The sequence below is a fragment of the Taeniopygia guttata genome, chromosome 7 (assembly GCF_048771995.1).
Source record: "Taeniopygia guttata chromosome 7, bTaeGut7.mat, whole genome shotgun sequence".
Lineage (NCBI taxonomy): Eukaryota > Metazoa > Chordata > Aves > Passeriformes > Estrildidae > Taeniopygia > Taeniopygia guttata.
The window spans coordinates 12,862,178-12,883,059 of record NC_133032.1 but is presented as its reverse complement, the minus strand read 5'-3'; the positions used below and the strand labels follow the sequence as shown (position 1 = coordinate 12,883,059).

General features: G+C 35.7%; 1 protein-coding gene across 3 annotated transcripts in view; it reads left to right on the top strand.

The window, feature by feature from the left end:
- The first annotated feature begins 1,980 nt into the window (after positions 1-1,980).
- Positions 1,981-20,882, top strand: part of LOC100228501 (prolyl endopeptidase FAP) — a 37,281-nt gene continuing 18,379 nt past the window's right edge. Inside the window, exons 1-15 of one of the 3 annotated variants that reach the window (XM_012574847.5) lie at positions 1,981-2,299; positions 2,574-2,658; positions 8,614-8,709; positions 10,563-10,657; positions 10,765-10,839; positions 11,030-11,082; positions 12,018-12,090; positions 12,732-12,852; positions 13,349-13,503; positions 14,605-14,708; positions 15,043-15,178; positions 17,989-18,033; positions 19,704-19,808; positions 19,894-19,964; positions 20,563-20,616. In XM_012574847.5, the coding sequence (XP_012430301.2) occupies positions 2,294-2,299; positions 2,574-2,658; positions 8,614-8,709; positions 10,563-10,657; positions 10,765-10,839; positions 11,030-11,082; positions 12,018-12,090; positions 12,732-12,852; positions 13,349-13,503; positions 14,605-14,708; positions 15,043-15,178; positions 17,989-18,033; positions 19,704-19,808; positions 19,894-19,964; positions 20,563-20,616 (1,274 nt within the window). In that variant the 5' untranslated portion in view covers positions 1,981-2,293. The remainder of the gene's footprint in view (positions 2,300-2,573; positions 2,659-8,613; positions 8,710-10,562; positions 10,658-10,764; positions 10,840-11,029; positions 11,083-12,017; positions 12,091-12,731; positions 12,853-13,348; positions 13,504-14,604; positions 14,709-15,042; positions 15,179-17,988; positions 18,034-19,703; positions 19,809-19,893; positions 19,965-20,562; positions 20,617-20,882) is intronic. The other 2 variants (XR_012056959.1, XM_072932148.1) reach the window with 2 other exon arrangements.

The following is a 20,882-nucleotide window of genomic DNA, read 5'->3' as shown; positions in this document are numbered from 1 at the left end:
TCAATTTTCAGAGAAGACAGAGGATTTGCTAAATCCATTAACTACTGAATTTCAGTAAGATCTGGTTACTTGGTCCTTGTTAACCCCCTCTGAAAAATCAGTCCCAGTGCTTGACTTTCACACAGAGTACCCGCATAGCAGACTCCTTTCCTCAGCAGAAAATGGATTCTGTCCCAGCAGGGAGAAAGGGGAGGTGAGTCATCAGACTTCTCATGCAAAATGAACACACTGAAGCCCAACCTGCAACTTCCAGTCACCAGCCCTAAGTTTTATGTGAATATTCTTTCAGATTGTGGCCTTCTTTGGCAGGTGACATTTCTTACGTGTGTGGTATATATTTGTCTGCGTGTATATGTATATGTATGTACATATGTGTATGTCCATCTGCGTGTGTGTCTGTATGGTGTCTCTGTGCCCCTGTGTGTCCATGTCCCTGTGTGTACCCATGACCCTTTGAGTGTCTGTATTGTGTGTATGTCCGTGTGTATGTGTACGTATTGTCTGTGTCCCTGTGTATGTCCATGTCTGTTGCTTTGATTTTTAAGTTTTTCTAAAGCCTTCTGAGTTTACATTTTATTGGAAAACTTTCTCACACAGTTTTTGTAAATAACATATTGGTTTATAATCTTTCATAGGGGTTGAGAAACTTGATGTACTAATCCAATGTCTTTGGAGAGGTGGCCCATTCACTCTCCAATCCACTGTCACCTTTAAAAAAGTATAAAAGTTAAAGTCAGAAAGTAAACTTTCTCTTTTACCTTACAAAGTAGCAGGTAGCTCGTGTTGTGCTTTCTCGTGTCCTATAGCGACACATGTCCCCGTGTGTGTGTCCATGCCCCTGTGCATGTCCCTCTCCTTGTGTGTGTTCCTGTCTCTGTGTGTCTCTAGCCCTGTGTGTGTCCCTGTCCCCGTGTGTGTGTGTGTCCCTGTCCCCGTGTGTGTGTGTCCCTGTCCCCGTGTGTGTGTGTGTCCCTGTCCCCGTGTGTGTGTGTCCCTGTCCCCGTGTGTGTGTGTGTCCCTGTCCCCGTGTGTGTGTCCCTGTCCCCGTGTGTGTCTGTGTCCTCTCGTGTGTGTGTGTCCCTGTCCCCGTGTGTGTGTGTGTCCCTGTCCCCGTGTGTGTGTGTGTCCCTGTCCCCGTGTGTGTGTCTGTGTCCCTGTCCCCGTGTGTGTGTGTGTCCCTGTCCCCGTGTGTGTCTGTGTCCTCTCGTGTGTGTGTGTGTGTGTCCCTGTCCCCGTCTGTGTGTGTGTGTCCCTGTCCCCGTCTGTGTGTCCCTGTCCCCGTGTGTGTCCCTGTCCCCGTGTATGTCCCTGTCCCTGACCCCGTGCCGTGTGTGTACGCGGGGTGCCGGCAGGGGGCGCGGTGCGGGGCCCCGCGGGCGGCGCTGGGGCGGGGGCGGGGCCGGGTCCCTCAGGCCGGGCCGGGGTCAGCGGCGGCCGCTCCGTGTGGGAGCGTCGGGAGCCGGGCACGGCGGAGTTGTTCTTCCCTTTCCCAGCCTTTCCCCGCTCTCCTGAGGAATGCATTATGTAACCTGACACTGCGGTCTCCAGAGTTTTCCCCGTTTTCAGCTGACCTCATTTCAGTGGGCTAAATAAAATAGGTGTAATTGGTGGTTGGAGAACTATTTCAGAATTTCCGCTGGGCTTGTATGTATCTACTTCTGTAAGCTTTCCTACGTAGCCTATAGATGTGCATAGTTTTCAGGGGAAAACAGCAATTCTCCTCACATGTGGAAGACATTAAACAGTACTATTTCTGCTGCTTGTTTTGCATTCTTGTGCCATCATTTATTATTTCTAAAAGTAAACATGTGAACGCCACATAAGCCGTAAAGCTATGGGATTTTCTTCTGTCTCTGTAGAGAGTAGACATACGGTCATTACTATGTCCTGAGAATATGGAGATTGCCAAAAAACACAGTAGATACTTTTCAGAAAAAAAAAAAAAAAAAAAACCACTGCATGTCAAATATCTGGTGAGTCATAAAACCTCAAGTTAGTGCGAGCAGATGTTGGTTACAGCTCACACTGATGGGAAGTACACAATCACCACCCCGATAGCCTCCCAGTGTCCGTTTCTGGTCCAAGAACTTCCCCAAAAGTGTGGTTTCAATTTTATGGAAAGCCTTTGAAATTTGGCAGAGTTTCCAAAAGTATGTAGGAAAAAAAAAGAAGTCTGCCAGAGGTTTGGCCTCCAACTGTGAAAACAGACACTGCCTTTTCAAACTCCTCTCCTAGATCTACTGACCAACACCCAGAAGAGAGAATTTGCATTCTTTTAGAATACAACAAGAAAATGAAGGTCTGTATGCTCCTGAAATCAACTTTTGGTAGCATTTACATTATTTATTTTAAATTGTCAGCTGCTAGACAAGGCCGACTCTAATGTGAAAATATTTGCTTTAAAGAAGAAGAAAAGGGAAGTCTTTTCATATGTACTGCAGGGATGTTTTTTTGCTTGTTGCTAGGACCGATTACAGCAGTTAGAGAGAAGGAGGATTTCATTATTTACCAGCCATGGAAACAAACTTTAGGCAATATTAAAAATGTAATTATTGTTTGTTTCTGTTCTGCAGACCCGGCTAAAAATCATTTTTGGTGTGGTTATATGCCTTTTCCTTTCCTTATTACTTATGTGTATTATACTGCTTCCATCAAAAGGTAAGGTATTTCTAATCTAATGTAATGTAAAATGCAGTATCTTTGGCTATTGTGGCTTCTAAAGTTCACAAAAGTTTATCAAATCATCTTTTAGGATTGTCCTGTCAGAATTGTTACGGCTTTATCCTTTGCAGAAATGTACTGACAGCTGAAATATCCTGAAGGTAGAATTGAAATGCCAGCAGATGTTGAAACAAGGAACTCCTTGAAGTGAAAAGCACCTGAATTAACTTCACTGTGCATGATATATAATGTTCTTAGTCACAGCTGCAAAAATAACTCTCAGACCATCTCATGTTATTTTTCTGTGTTAGGGGTTAGGAGAGTTTCCCAGTTAATAATTTTCTTTAGCTTAACAAACTTGCATTTGGTTTTAAATGCTTGTGTAATAATTACAGAACTTCTATATCCAATTACAAGTTAAACTTTTTTTTTTTTTGTAGATGGGGTATGATGAATTATTTGTAATTATATTCAAGCTTGCATTTGAAAATTAAAGTCAGCATTGTATAAAATAGGAATGGATAGTTTGATGTAGTATTATAATGCCAGCTGTAGTTAAATCAACCAATTGTGGACTGCTGAGTGCTCTGGTGAAGCTTGAAATGGGTTTTGAAATTGGAACATGAGTGGCACCAACTTGATGGTTGTTGTTTTTTGTGGCAAGTTAGGAACGGCAATAGAAGTATTTACATGACCTTACCACTATAGCAGATTACTTGAATGCCTCTGAAATAATTAAAATATTAATAAAAGGCTTATATTCCAGTAAGACTATCTATTCAAAGGACATTTTTTCTGATATATTTCTTTTTTGTGTGTGTGGATGAGGGGACTGAGATGGAGGAACAGTTTTGTATTTACAACTAAATGTTATAAAATCAACCATCTGCTTAAGTCTTGTGAAAGTTAAGTCCTACAGTTAATATGCAGATTTTGTGAAAGGTGAAATCTCTTTCATATCTGATATTTCTATGACTAATGTTTATCCTGGGTTGTTGAGAGAGGGGCTGAAGGTTTCTGAAGCAGTTAGGGATGATTCTGTTATGCAGCATTTTAATATGAGGATAGATATATATCAGTTATATAGATAGATAGATAGATAGATACATAGATATAGATATGCATATATATTATGCAGTGCTGGAAGAGATAGTGCCTCAGAGTGACAGGTTTGACTTTACTGTCAATAGTGGGGTGCCAGATTTTTTGTCTGGCTAAGCATGGTCAAATCTGAGCTTTCACTATAGGGTAAATGCATGGTATCAAGTCAGACTTACTCCCATCAGATCTGCATTTTATGACAGGGAAGGCAGAATATTTTTATGAGATTTAAATTTAAAAAGTAGTAGTGAGGGAACAAAGAGGTTGGAGACCAAGGATCAGTTTGGCAGCCTGAAGAAGTTGATAAAGATGATGGAAGGTACTGTAGGAAAAAGTGAATGTGTGTTTTTTTGTTGTCAAATACAGCTCATTGGCCTCTTCAGTACCTCAGCAATTATGGAGAACTCTTGTCATGTCTCTTGGAATAGTGACTTGATAACCAGTCATACCAAACATCATATTTAAATCCAGTAGGATGATAAAGAAATTATATTACTTCACAGGATGCTTTTGGAGGAGCATTTTAGACAATTGAAGAACACACAGTTATATCCAACATACAATTATGTTGGATGTGTCAGATTATAGCTTCTTATTCTCAGGTGGAACTGCAAGTGCTGTAGTTACCTGTTCAAATGCCTTAACCTTTTTTAATTCTAAGTAGTCTACTGATCAGTTGTAAATAGAAGAAATAGAAATTAATTTTGGAGTTACAAATTTTGCGAGCTGGAGACAGACAGGAAATGGCTACACAGCTGGAATGTTGTTTGTACATTCTGGCTTTACCACTGCTCAACTGAAAGGATGTGGCAATCTAGACAGACAATTAATTGTATATGAGAAATGTATAGACACAGAACAAAACAATTTCTACTTAAGAAATCTGCAAAGAAAAATGCAAGGAGCATTTAGTTCTGGTTTTGTCTGCTAAGTTTCTAGTCATTTAATGTTCTTCAGACTTCTCAAAATGTGGTAGGTGGTTTTTGATTTACACATGCAAGTGTATAAAAATGTCAAAAATTCTCAAAAGCCAACAGTAAAATAATTTTTTGAGAGGATATTAAGAGGGATATATACTTGCAACTGCAAGTATTAGACAATTTCTGTGGGGCTCAGAAGAGGAGGGTGAGCAATATCAGTGTAGCAAATGGCATCCATGCCTAAGAAATCACTGACCTTTTTTTGACACATCTTTCAGTTAGGAAAGTGTGGTGGGATTTACCTGAGAGTGATAACCCAGCTATGATACTGCAACTCTAAATGGTTCAGAAAGGAGCTTTTCACTTGTACACTGGTGTACCTAGTCCTCTTCTGCAGCATAAACAAGAAAATACCTGTCTGCATTTGAGAAGCATTAGCGGAACCACAGGCAGTTACAATTAACTGTTTCTATTGCTTAGGCTTCAAATTTATCTCTACTGCTATTTTTAATGAATATCCAAAGTCATGTTTGTCAAAATTTCTGTTCCCTCTGTACTCTTCACCTGGGCCTGAGGCCCAATCCCTGTTTCTCTGATTTGACAGGTGAGATGATTGAGCTTACTGCTTAACCACAAAGTGGTGAGCAGCCAGTTTCTTAGGAAGAGGTAGTGTTCTCTGCATCTCCTCAGCCAAATCCAAAAGTGGAGAAGCAGGTTCAGTTGACGTGAGTTGATGCTGAGTGTGATCAAAGTCTTGGAGCAGGGTCAGGAGTGCTGGAATTAATTTCTGGTGCTAAATTGAGTTTTGTGTTTCCTCATGTTGGAGGAGCCTGTGCTTCAGCTATTCAGCATCAGACCACAGAGATGAGAATGGAAATTCTAGTCCAGAAGCAGAAGACAATAATACCATACTAACCAGTTTTCTTCTGTCACGTCCTCTACCTGATGTTTAGCAGTGGATGTTAAATAAAATACTTATAAAAATGCATATATATTAAATACATATAAAATGCATATATATATACATATAAAAATAACTATATGCAGAAACAATACTTTCTGATTGTTATGAATGCTTACTATAATTTGGCAAAACTAGACACAATTTAGAAGGATGCACATTAGAACATGTGGAATAAGCCATAAATCAGGGGACCTTTGAACACAAAGGGTTGTGTTGGGTTATCCATATACAATCTTTGAATAATCCTGGTAATACAAACAGAATTTCACAGTGATGGAGTGATGTACATAAAGTTAATCTGAGTTTAATATAACTGCAAGTTATATTAACTGCAAGTTTTGCTTTATTAAGTTATCTTAGGACAGTGAACTGAAAGGTAAAGGAGAAGCTATCTGCATAAAACCAGTGATAATTTTCAGATGTTTACAGATTTTTATCACTACAATTATACATGTAAGTGCAATACACTCAAATGTATGAGTGAGTAAATATGATCATTGAATATATAAAACAAGTTACACTGTGAAGCAAAATAACCAATTCAGTGCACAGAGAAATGCAGAACTGCACCCTGCAAATGAGAGCAAATGGACCACAAAGGATTAAAACTGAGGCAGTGAGGAGGTGAAAGAAAGTGAACAAAGCTGAAATTTGGTAAGCTTTCTTTTTTGTGGTTGGCTGTGCTGTTTGCTTCCTTTTCATCCCTGGGCATTTGTTTTCATCCTTCCTATTTCATAGAGAAACAAACCACAATGAAAGAATTTGCCAAGCCTACCAACAGCCATCCAAATTAATGCCTATAGAGTGCTCCAGATACATAGAGTATTTTTTGTGTTAGTGTCTGGTTTGTGAGCAGAGATTTCAGATACTGTTATTGAACAAGTCTCTGGTTACAGAAGAAACAATCAGCAACAATTTTGGGAAACTATTGAAGATGCTGCTGCTATCTTCTGTTGCCTAAAAACAATCATTCCAAATTTTAAGTACTCAAGTGAGAAATAGTTGTTTTCAAATTTTTTGCAGTACTGTGGTAGAGGTTCAGAACTTAGTGGGCACACTTTGAAAATCAGCAGTCATAATAAATCTTGATGGAATATTAAGTATGTAAGATTGAAATAGCTAACACAGGGAAGGTTTGAATTAGAGCTCTGAAAATTAGATCAGTGATGAGAAGTTTGCGATACTGCTTGTCTCTTAAGATGAGAGAAGTAACCAGGTACCAGATTAGGGTACCAGAAAGGACTGCAAATTTTAAGCTTTCTATACAAACAGCCTTGGAAATAGACCTTGATTTATTTTGCTAATAAGCTTCTTCACTTAGAGAATTTTAACTGAGAGATAGTGATAAGTAATCATCATTCAACATAACTGGAACTGGATTCTTTGGAATTATCTTCTGAGCATTTTCTTTTAAGTCTGCCATCTTCTATGTTTATCATTAGTGTATCAAAGATCTGTAATATGCAGTCATAGTATTAGCAAGAGGAATTAAATTCTTATTGAACTTCTTGGGATATTTTCTGGATACACTGCTAGCTCAGAGTTTATAGGGACAGGTTTTTGCCTCTGGATTGGCATTTAGTTCTATTCCTTGTGACAGTTTTCTTTTGCATTAGTGCAAACTTGGCTTGTGTTAGCAGTCAACCTGACATGTGTATTCTACAGTAAATAATAGTCACTTAGCAGAAGAAAATATGTGTTATCATTACAAAGTACCATAGAAGGCAATATGAAGAAACATTTCCCAGGAAGTCAGTGTGATCTTAACAGAGAGGGCAACTAATGAGCAAGTGATGGAGCATGATATGAAACCTGAGAGCAACGAGTCATCTTGATTATCTGTCATCTGAAAACTCTGAAGGAACAAACGGAGGAGGTGGCAAAGATCTCCTAAGCTGCAGTGTGACATCTCTACTACCTCTGAAAACCCTGTCAGAAGTCCCTTTGATTTTTGAGGAAGCATAGCATCCAAAATGCCTAGACTTGAAAGCTGCCATTATTATGCTGTTGAACTTTTAAAATTGGCCTTTATAGAACAATTCATGTGTCTTTTGAGGATTAAATATTTTGCTTACCCTCACTCTTGTGAATTGCATAGATTCTACACAGGAACTGCACAGCATCTTCTCACTCTTCTTATCTAGCACTCTTCTTATCTAGTTGATTGACCTTGAATTTTTTTTTTTTAAATCTGCCCTAGCTTAAGCTGATTAGCTTTGGGAAAAAGTATAACCAGACAAGATCCAGAAAACCAGCCTCCACTTCTTGCATTATTTTATACAGTTATCTGACCTGCTTAGAAATCAAATATTTGAGTACCTGTCTTCTTTCAAGAATCATTGTCAATTTTCTTTTGCAGCATTAAATAAAAAGTAAAAGTTTGGGTTCACTCATTCATTACTTTTCAGCATTATTTTTGCCTGTATTCCTTCATCGATGTTTTTCATGTGACTACTAATTTACATATGTGGATGGTCATGATTTTGCAAGCCATTGTTTATCAATGGTTAATGAGGCATGTACAAAATTTGGAAGTTAGAGTTTGCATCCTGTTTGACCATTTGTTGAACGTGTGAAGGTCCTGATTAAAATAGTTGCCTCTAAAAGTTCATGAAACCCATACTTTAAAAAATTTTAAACCATCAAACAACCTTTCATTTGTCTTCTGTGTGGAAAAGTCTTATGTGGACTCACAGGGTCTTCAGGTAAATGTGTCTGCATGAGTAAATGGTTGAAATAAATGAGTTTGTCTAGTTAGTTTTTGCATTCCCAAAGATGAGTCTTTCAAAGGCTAAAGGAACTTACCAGAACAGTAACAGGGAACTTTCCTTTCTGCTGCGCCTACACTTTGCATATCTCCAAGATATCCTCACTGTTGCAAGGCACTGAGTACAGAAAAACCAAAACACTAGACTAATAATTTTTTTCCCTCTTGTCATTAACAGAAGATTTTTGTCTTATGCTTAGTTGTCAACACAGATGATGGCCCTAGAGCTCTTACCTTGGAGGATTACTTGAATGGAAACTTTCAATATAAAACATTTTTTCCATATTGGGTGTCAGGTAAGTAAACTTTTTCTCAGACATAGATAAGCTTTTCTAATATGTATTTCCAGACTGGTTTACACAGACTGAGAAATGTATTTTCCTTCCAACTTTACTTTGAATGAATGCTAACTAGGAAATTAAACAATGTGTTAGTCAAAACTTATGGTTGAATTTACTGTTCTGTCAGTCATTCTAGAAAATCCAGGTATTTGATGTTTCAACATGTCTAAGTCAAGTATAAACTATAATTTTACAGAGGCCTTCAGTGTTTTATTTCTTTTACTGTCATATTCATTGCAGCAAGTGAAAGAAATTTGTCAGTGTGTCAGTCATTCCTTAAGCAATCTCCTTTTCATGCTTTTCACAGCCCTTTTTCATTTACCACTTGTAATGATTGAGGTAGTCTGTCTTACAGGCCCTTTGTTCTTTGTTTTCAGTAGTACCTGGCTGCTCTGCAATGAGGCCAGCTGTTCTAATTTCATTTAAGGAAGTGCTGGCACTGCTGAAATTCCTGAGTTCAGGATATTGCATAGAACATAAAGCTGACTTTCTAAGTTCCTTAAGGTGGAGACATGAAGTTAATTGCTGCTGATACAAATGTGTCTTTGTGTGGCTGAAGTGCTGCTCTTGTTATCATTGAATTGCACAGACCAGGGAGACGGGCTAGCCTGATTACATTCTAGCACACATACTGCTCCCATCTCTGTGCTGCCTCAAGCACTGTTCTCTGCCAGTAGCAAGAAGCATAGTGCCCCTTCACATAAAGTCTCACCAAGCTAGTTTTAGCCCATAATTTTAGAAATGAGGCATTACTTACAGTGGTTCAATTTTACAACTGGCAGTTTGACGTATTAGATATCACTTGTGTGATTTAAAAATTCGGTCACTGTTTGTTAGAATTCTGTCTGAATGTCTGAAGAATGTAGGCAGCATATCACCTAAACCTAATATTCTTCTTCTCTCTTTATAGCTTTCTCACTTAGACTTATCTTTCCTTTTAACAGTCACAAAACTCACACAAAAGTCATGCCTTAGATTCCATAGATAGTCATGCCTACAGCATTCCATATGTCTACTTCTCTTTTGAAACAAGGAGTTAAAATTGTATATCTCATCCTAAGGGTGATTTTAAACAAATACTGTTATACAAATCACACAAGAGTGCTCAGAAGATCCAAGGGTGATCTAATTCCTAAAAATGAACATCCTCACAATATTTAAGGCTCCTGTTTAACTTTTAGTCTTGCTTTCTAGCGACACCAAATATGTAATTCTTTCTCTCTGTTTATAGCAGTGAAAATAATAATCTGAAACTCAAATTCTGATCTTTATTCTCTACCAAACTATAGCTCAGATCTTGAGCAAAGGCAAGGTTAAATTCTATTTTCAGTGAAGTCCACTCACCCTTATTTTGTAGGATTCTTGTGAGTAAGGGCAGAGTAATGCAATATCAGTTGTATGGTGCTGTTTTTATCTGCAGAATATACAAATGATAATGTTCTGGTAAAATGATAAGCAGAGGTATTTTTCTTTAAAACATTTACATTTTTATACTGACTTTCTAATGTGTCTGTCACTGGCATTCTTGATCAGACATGAGAATAAAATCTGGCATTTACCTGTAAAGTTAAATAGTTGATCCTCTGTACAGTGTATAATCTCGAGAATATACTTGAGAACCCTGAAGAAAGTTTCTTGATAACTCTCTATCTCAGCATTGTTAGAATAAAAACATTTTTTTATGTTGAACATTTTCTTTATGCTGAAACATATTTGCTTAAAACCTATTATTTGAAAGAGGTGATTTTGTTGATCATATATGTAGTATTTTCTGTGAAGGTAACAAACATTTTATCTTGTTTATAAAGATAATGAGTATCTTCATCAGTCTGCAGAGGATGATATTATTCTTTACAATGTTGAAATTGATTATGCAACCACTATCATGACAAACAGCACAATGGTATGTACCTTTTCCATTAATAAAAAGGCAAAAAAGTGCAGTTGTATTTCAAGTTACAGTTTAAAAGTCAGTGAGACTAGAATCTAATCTACTTCTTAATTTTTCAGAAACAAGTTAATGCTTCAAATTATGTGATGTCATCAGACAAATATTTCATAGCTCTGGAAAGCAATTATTCAAAGGTAATTATTTTAATATACCTCTTAATATAATATTTAATTTAATGTAGTATTTTGTTGATTGCGTTTACTATAGATAAATGTTTCTTGGAATTTTCTTCAGAAGGGAGTAGGCTATGAAGGGGCAGCTGATTATTTGTAATTAGATTATCTTTTTCAAGGCTAATAATATTCTCTTGCTTCATTTATGTAGCTGTGGAGATACTCTTATACAGCATCATATCACATTTATGATCTCATAAATGGGTAAGACCTGATATTTCTTACAGAGGGCTGTGGTGCATACACTGTAGTGATGGGCTTGCAAGCATTCATTCCAAAACTGTAATAATGTGACTACCAACTTGCTCTGCTTTTGCCTAAATCTGTCAGGTTACTTGTTTGCTTGAGAAAAAAATATTCTCTAGGAAAAATCATACATTCCTTTTATCTGGATTGATTCCTATTTCATGCCCTAAAATTTTCACTGCTCAATATTCTCTTTCTCTCTATCCCCTTCCACTAATTCATTCTTTTTATCATTAGTCTAATCTTCAGCTTCCCTAAAACCCTTGTAACAGCCCACCCTGCATTCCTTAAAAGTCCCATGGCATTTGGTCTCCCCTTTCCACTCAAATCCAAAGGAAGCCATCTGCCTCTGCAGTCACCTTTTTATGCTGAAAGCAGCAGTGTGACCAAATGTGCTTAGTTCTGAGCAACAGGGGCTGCACTGAGCTGCACCATTCTTGGGAAACTGTTGGCTCAGGATGACAGGGAGAAGTTGCTGCGAGCTGCTGTGGGTAGGGAGGCACTGGATGCGAGTTGGGATCCTCAGCAAATGCTGGGCGTGCTGCTGTCCTGCCTGCCTCATGCATGCTGAGTTCACATTCCCAATTACCTGCTGAGACTAACACAGACTGCAGCTACAGCAAATGACTGGAGGTGCTTGTGCAGCATTTGGAAACAGATAAGCCTGGCTCCTTAGGCTGTTGAATAGGTTTTCAAAGGAGTAAGTTTATTTAAGCCTTTGCCAGCACTGGTGCACACTCTTAACTGCATGTTTCTGCCTGCCTTAATTGTGCATTGCTCAAGAAACAATAAGCAGGTAGAAAATAACTTTGTGACTTTTTTATTAATGTACAGTATAATGATCCATTTGCACTGTGTACAAAAAGCCATCTCAACTTCTTTCCTTTTTTTAGTGTTTTTGTAACAGAAAATCAGCTTCCACATAAAATTCAGTATATATCCTGGTCACCCGTTGGACACAAATTGGTTAGTAAAGATAATTAAGTGCCAGAATGAATTTGCTTTGTATGGCTAAAAGACATTTATCTGCCTTTGGTTCTTATTTTCTTAGGCCATATTTTTGACAGGCCTGTGTTTATTAATCTTGGTTATGAGAAATAATGACAAAGAAAAGTTTTAACATGTTCAGATTTTACTTTCTGTGTCTCAAGAGAATAATCCATGTTCTCAGATACATTATGTGTTTCAGTTTGCTCACCAGTCTTTATCCAGAATTGACCAACATAATTTTATATAAAATTAAATGCAGTTTCAAGGTCTGAAAACCAATTGGTTTCCCTTTGATGCTGAGTAACACATGAATTTAAAATGGAGATTTACAGATGCAGGATTTAAAATATGTTCTAAAATTTTTACTGAATTGAAATTATAGAATTTGTATTATAGAATTTCAATTATAGAATTGAAATTATAGAATTTGGCCTGCAATGTATAATTTATTTGCTGAGGTACCAACTCTTGCAGAATTTACAAGGGCTATTAGTGTACCATTTCCCATTTTATATTCATTAGGTCTTGCTAGTGTAATGTAGGAGTACTGACTGCAGAAGGTCTTGCTCTAATCCTGTTTTTGCCTGTACTCTTAAAAAAAACTTTCCTGTCTTTAGGTATATGTATTTCAGAATAATATCTATTTGAAACAAAGTCCTAGAGAGGCACCAGTTAAAATAACTAGTGATGGAAAACAGAATGAAATATTTAATGGGATTCCTGACTGGGTCTATGAAGGTAAGTAAATCTGGAAGGACAACATGATAAATACTTTGTTTAGATTGGTTGCAGTTTTCACAATCCATTTTAAATTGTCTGTGATGATCCTCTTTTTTTTCAGCCCTAAGGATTACTTCTTTTCCATATGGCATTTACTGTACAATGTATTCATTTTGTATTCATAACACATAACCAAAATCCTGAACCTTGCTGAAACTGTATCAGAACTATACAAAGTTGTCTTCCTTTTGATGCAAAAGCAGAGGCTTGGAATTAAGATTTAAAGTTTTAATTTCAGTGAAAATTTGGCACTTCAGTGCATCCAAAAAAACAAACTTTAAAAAATCCTGCACACAGGAAAATTCCAAGTTAACTAAGTGGGATCTGTGTGCATTTTTGAAATGTTTGATGTTATTTATTTTGTGTAACTGTCTTTTGTGTCTAGATTGCTGAGTAGAGTGTTAAAATAGATTGAAAGGTAGATTGCAGTTATAACATTTTTTTTTTTCCTCAGAGGAGATGTTAGCAACAAAATATGCACTGTGGTGGTCTCCAAATGGAAGATATTTAGCATATGTACAATTTAATGATTCTGACATACCAGTTATTGAATATTCATATTTTGGTGAAGACCAGTATCCTAGAAAAATAATTATTCCATACCCAAAGGTATGTTTTATCACTCTTTTGACTTCCTTTCTGTTGAGAAATGAGTTACAACAATGAGAAAATTAACTGTGCTTAATTCCTTAAGTATTACCGTGGTTACATCTGTTGTGACTTAAGTGAAAGAAAACAAGCTTGGTCTAAGCTCTGAACAGCTGTAGATACATACAAAATTTTAAATATAACATTAAAATATATTTTCTATTTTTTATATTTTAAATATAATATCACTGAAATAAGTGGAATTACTCATTTAGATTAAAAGCATGTTTAAAAGTGCTTAATATTTTTAAATTCAGTCTACTTATTCTGGTGTGTAAGCTAGGCAGTTATTTTTCATTATAGTGAATAAATTATGAGACTAAGTGGGGTTTTTTTAATATATTTTTTAAAATAAAAGCTTCACTTTATTTGCACACTTCATAGTGCTTTTTGATCTCAAGGGGCTTTGGATTTTAATTGCTTTCAAGTGCCAGATCTAAGACAACAAGGTTTTGGGTTGGCATTCTTCAGCATGTATTAGAAAGCTCTCCTGACTCTTACTATGTTCATATGATTGCAAGGGATCATGTTAATGTATTTAAAGAATTTGCTCACCTGTCAGCTGTGTCACAGTTCTAAAGTAAAACTGGATGGTTTAGAACACACATGGAGAAGAATTAAAAAACTGATAACATATGCAGTGAAGAAAGCAACCATGAAATCAGTTAAACAACCATTTCCCAGTTGGGATGTCAAACAGCACTTGCAATCATGTGAATAAGCTGGAGTTTTATGCTGAAGTCAGTGTAATGTGTGCTGCAAAGACCCCCACTGCAAACAGAACAATCATTACCACCAAGCACATTTTCTGTATAGGAAGGCACTAAACTCAAATGTTTAAAAGGTTTTCTTTTTCATATATATAAATATAAATTATAGAAAACTATGTATGTACTACTGCTGCAGTTTCACTTTTAGATCTTATAAGACTATTTGCTCTATTATACTCAACTGAATTCATGTTTTGTAACCTGTCTACTTTCCTGCAAAAAGTGTTTTGATGTTCCTCAATCTAAATTATTCAGAACATGGTTTTAATAACCTAAAACATTTTCTTTGAAGGCTGGAGCTAAAAATCCTACTGTTAAAGTGTTTATTGTAGACACTATTAACTCTGAAGCATTTGGTCCTAAGGAAGTGCCAGTGCCTGCAATCATAGCATCCAGGTAAGTGTGCCCTCAAATACGTCTTTTCTTGGTTAAAAAAAGGTTTTGTCTATTTGTTTTAAACCTTTGAACCTCTGAGTTGTACTTTATCTAACAGTGTGCTGACATATTAAACCCCTAGAAGGATCAGAAGCTAACTAGAAAGATTGCATTTTTCTTTTGGCAGTATATGTGATACATTGTTAGAGGATAAAAAAGTACCCTCAAACAGTGAATGCTTTGCTGTTGTTTCTCAGAGAGAAATGTGGAGAATGCAATCTATAGCAATGCTTTCTTAGTCCTGTTGTTTAATAACCGCCATTTCTCCTTTTTTTTTTATTGTTTTATATTTTAGTGATCACTATTTTACTTGGCTTACTTGGGTAACAGATACTCGAATCTGTGTGCAGTGGCTGAAGAGAATACAGAATTTTTCAGTTTTAGCTATTTGTGACTTCAAAGAGCATTCAAATAATTGGGACTGTCCAGAGGTAATGAAGTTAGAAATATAAATCTAAAATTGATGAAATTAGCATTTTTTAATCCCTGTCATAATTATATTTTACAGTGTTTTATCACAATAATATTTTACTAGTAGTGATACCTTTTTCAGTATTATAATTGCTGGATGAGGGGTGAAAAAATATTAATTGCTCCAGGAAATAAAATCACTATATTTTTTATTTGTGAAACTTAAATAACAACCAAAACAAGAACAACCACCTAAGATGCTATTGAGAGGCTTTCAGTAATGTTGTTTATTTCCTTCTTGTGTTAGCATCTTCAAAAATGAAACCATATAGGATCTGTATTTTTTTTAAAGAAAATCTTATTATGCCATGTTGAAATGGACTAAAGTCCATTAAGTTGGACTAAATCATGTCCTTTTAGATTAATGTTAGATTATTTGAAAGAACATACACATTAATAGTAAGGCAGCTTTTCTGGAAGAAGAAATTCTTCTGTTTTATCAAATCATACGGTTCTAGACAGTAGACAAGCAGAAGCACAATCAGATCTGAAAAGAAAACTTTAGGCTAATTGCAACAGTAACTACATTTGGTTTCAATATGTCATTCTCTGATTTAGTCAGTTGGGGAAGAAGACTGCTCTGCTGAACAGAACAGAGATTTGTAAAGCCTGAAAAGGGTACACACAGATAAATTCACATAGATCCTGAAGGAAAGACACCCCTGAATTTCAGTAACTCTAGTACAGAGATATCATTTGTTGTCTTTTAATATTGGTGCTTTTGGCTTGTCTTGTTCTTAGAGTTCATGGCACAGAACACCTCTTAAAACTAGCATTAGATGAAACCTTGAACTAATTGGAAATAAAAGGCAAAAATATTTATAAAAGCCTTCTGTATAACTGATAAATTATAATTTCAGAGTTAACTGACACAGCCTTTTCAAACTGAAAATAATTTTTATTCCTCTTTACATGAAAACTGTTCCAAATTTAAAGGGAATTTAAGGTCCTGTTATTTCAAAATCATTGTCATTGAAGTAATATTCCACAGAGAAATATTGTAATTTAGTAGGGGAAAAAACATGTTTAATGTATCATTTGCTGCATTTTCTAATTATTCCAGTTTATAGGTACATTAACACTGAATCTCTACCTTGCCTGCAAGTAAGCTATATTTTAATAATTCCATATTTTAATGGAAAGAAAAAAACATATAAGGTTTCTAGGATTCTACCACAATCCAGTGAAGTACTTTAACACAAACTTAACTTTTAGCACATAACCAGTTTTATTTACTTCAGTAGATCTGTTTATGTGTTTGAAATTAAGCATGTGCTTAATTGCTCTGCTGGAACCAGACCAGACCAGACCAATTAACATCTTTTAGGACTTTGTTCATGATCCTTGTTTAATTGCATTTCTCCATGAAACCTTATTTATGGAGTCACTACTGACGTTTCTATAATTCTATATTTATACAGTGACACAATGCTTTTATCACATTAAAGTTTGCACAAATGGCCAATCGAAGGAGTGTGAACAGATGGGACTGCTGCATTAGCTCTATTTGCCATCAGAAAGTATATCTCTGAACATTTCCTTTGGCAAAAATAGTTCTCTTGTTGAATTCAGATTGCGTTGAATCTCTAATGTATAATAAACAGGCTATGTTTTATGCATCTGAAATAATAACAAAATATAATCTACAAGTTGTTCCCAAAGTGTAGATACATCAAAAATGTTCACATGTTCAACTCTTTCTCGTGTGACTAGACCACAAAAACCAATATGAGCAGTGGAACTATTCATATGAGTAATAGGTAGGCATGTCTTTGTGAAATTGGGAGTACTCAAATGAGAGAATTTAGGTATATCCCTAATGTGCTATGTCATCAAGATCTGAGTTTTAATTTAAAGAAAGGAAAATGATGTTAGGATGCAGATATAAAACAATACATTCCATTTTTATTATCTTAAAAAATAAATAAAATCCATCATTTCAGTTAGTAGCTCAGTGGAGCCCTTGCAAAGTACTTGTCTTCTAAGGGACAACCTGCAACTTTTCTTCAAGTCACTTTGTGGGGATTAAATTAGAAGGGAGAACACATGATTTTAAATAGTGGGGAGATTATGTTGAGAGTAAGAAATACAAATCATATTCCTTAAAAAGCAAATTTGTTAAATTTATTTCAGACTGTGAAGAAATACTGTATTGAATGAACAGTATAAAGAAAAATTTGCAAGATCAAACATTGATTGAATGCAGGTTTCTAAAATATATCACTAGAAACTTTACAAAAGTTTCAAGTACAATGTAAAAGCGCCTTTAGCTGCATCATTGATGCTCAGATAAGTCTGTTTCCAAATCAGCTTTAGGAAAAAGGAGTTAAGATTTTCTAAATTTATATTCATAGTCTCAGAATGCCTAGTAGCCACATCACCCACTGCTCTAAATCAACATCTCAGCTCTGAAATCAAAGAAAATCTAAACCAAATTTTTAGTATTAATATTCCTGTTATTATTTTCTTGGATTTTTGCCAAAATATTAATGAGATTAAGTAGTTTTTCATTCTTGTTTTCAGTGAAAAAGTTGCATAATTGCTTTAAATTTTATTCAGGTCTAATGACAGCTGTTAAAAAAAATAGGTTAATTAATGTAATGACCTTAATACAGCAATATTATTTACTTAGACAACCTCCAACTCCCTTAACCTTCATAACAAATATCCTAAAATTCTCTTTTACAGTGAGCTACTGATTTATCTGATGATTTTGAATCTCCATAAACTCAATATTCTTTAAGAGTGTACATTTGCTTTTGTTTTTCAGAGTCAACAGCACATAGAAGAGAGTCAAACAGGATGGGCAGGCGGAGTAGGTTTTCTTGTTGTACTCTATTTTAATTCTGTTAAAAGCTACAGTTTTCTGCATCTTCCCATCAGTGTTTTGAAACATGAAGCACCCTTCTGAGATATACAGCACCACTGCTTAGACTTGTTGCACTGCAGGACTGAGGCTTTTAATGCTGTGCTAGACACAGAATATGACTACCTGCTTTCTAAATTTACAAACCTATTTTGGTCCAAAACATCTGACTAGAAAGGAAGGTTGGTCAAGAGAGAAATTAATGAAGGGAGGAAAGTAATGAAAAGAGGTAGATTTACAGTGCAGTGTAACCCTTAGAAGCATTCTGGAACCTAAGAATAGATGTAAAATTCCTCTGGTAACACTACAGCCAGGGATAAAATGGGCTATCTCAGTATCTTAAGAATAAAATCTGTCCATTCAGAACAGTTTTAGTTCCAGATGCAGCACATCTTCAGCTAAGGGGGAACCTTCAAGGGAAGATACGCTCCTTAGAATGGCAGGAGATACTTCTCTGGACTTACCTCTTAGCAAAAGGTGTTTTCTCTGCCCAGTAACCCTAGACAACCATTTACCTTCGGAAACTTGTAAAAAGAAACCTACAAGGAAATTGTAAGAGCATGAGATCAGTACTTACAGTCATATAGACTGTATTCCAGTGAATATGTAGTGTTGCTTATATTTACTTTCAGGCAGTGGCAGTTAGCAGAATCAAGTGTCTGAATATCCTGTAGTGGACTTAACAATGAGATTCAATTTTGAGTGCACTGTCCCTTAAGAGATGTTTTAATGAGAAGATCATATATTTGCAAGAATCAGTTATTTTACTGGGTCCTCTTTTTTTGACACTTCACCTGAGGTTCTGATGACAGATTTTTATTAGAGCTAAAGAATTTGCACACATGTATAAATCCCAGCTTTTACCTTCATAGGCTTTCAAGTATTAGGAATCATAGATACAGTCTCCAGGAAAATTTAACTTCTAGTCACATGTCCTAGTTGAGCTTGAGTTAATACTATTCAAAGGGTATACTCACTCAGGAATGTTTGACTATGTTTGAAGGGCCTGGAGGTCATTCCTATATCTTCATGTCTTCATGCTTTGAAAACAAAATTTAGAGTTGCAGTAATGCAGCCTTGACTGACAATTTTAGTAAAGACATGATTCTTTGAAAGGAAGAAAAAGTTGAATGATCTTATCTGGAATAATCTGTTCTTTAAAATTAGTGGAATAGTATGGGAAACTTCAGATATCCATTTCTTTGATGCTGTGCTTGCTCAGAGAAACAGACAAACTGAGGTCCACAGAATACTCAGTTTGGCACCATTCATGAACATTAGCTTTATTCAGACACTTATTTGTTAAAAATAATTTCTGCCTGTTTTTAAATAACTAAAGAAAGGTCATTCAGGATATACAAATTATTCTACTTACAAGTAGAGAGCTCATTTGTGATGTTCTTGAGGTTTCTATATTATCAGTTTAAGAAACTCAAAATGAAAGAAATTGTAACGTGATCACAGGGAGCTTGAATATCACAGGTACAAACCTGTGCAAAGTAGTTTGTCCCATTTGAACTGCTTAAATAGTCTTGTTACTTTTACTATGTGTAGTATAATCTGCTAAACAGCTTGGACAGTCATATGTCTCATCTACTGTTTTTCTTCCATTGTTTCAGTTCTTTGTTTCTGCACCATATTTTACATCAGACAGCAGTTCATACTACAAAATTTTTAGTGACAAAAATGGTTATAAGCATATTCATTACATCAATGGCTCTGTGGTAAGTCAAGCCAAGTGTTCTACATTGATCTACTGTCCTGAAATAATTCTACAATATTCAGTAACTTAAATGTCTTACTACACAGGAGAATGCAATCCAAGTTACAAGTGGAGAATGGGAGGCAATATACATTTTCAGAGTAACAAATGATGCAATGTAAGTGTCATGAAGTAAAAGGTTGTGAGTGTTGTCAGTAAAAGCCACACTTAATCATTTGAACACCATTTGTTAGCTCATCAGATTATAATTAGGTGTAATTTGTTTTTTATCTGAATGTATCCACAACAAATTTGTATGCTAAGGCACAGCATAGGTTTGTAAACATGATTTACTTCTGAAAGATTCTTTGCAAATTGCTCTCGATTTTCTATTTATTTTTATCACCCATCTTAGAAAGGCTTATTTAAAAACACTTAATTTAATCATGTGGTTAACACTCACACAATTTGCAGTTACTTGTCTTTTTATGATCTCTATTTCAGCTTACTGTATAGATAGAAACAGCTTACATAATTGGCAAGATTAGCTCATGAGAATTAAGATAGAACTACTATTTATATGGCTTATGTGTCACCTAATCATAGTCTGAGCAAGGATTTATTAAGATGAAAGGTATATAAGCTTAACTACTCTCCCATTGCATGCAGAAATCTCAAAAAGTCTAAATTAACTTCCAAGACAGCTTTTCATCTTGATGCTTGTTCATAGGTCATCACTTTATGGATTATTTATTAACATATAAATGAATTTGCAGTTTCTATTCAAGCAATGAATTTGAAGGCTATCCAGGAAGAAGGAATATTTACAAGTAAGTGTTATCAACATTATCTTAATGATAGTAGCTTAATAGAAGATTTCTCTGGATTTGTCAATAAAACAATTTCATTTCAAGATGTTTAATGTATATTTTCACAAGCTATTTTAACTAAACCTCAGATTCTGTCTGACAATTGAGAGAAATAACATCTAGCATTTAAATATAGTCTTGGGGAAAAAATGATTAAAAGACCAAGCATTTATTTTTAAATTGACAGTTCTGAAAGTACAGGGCCTGCATCCAAGAATATGAAAGAG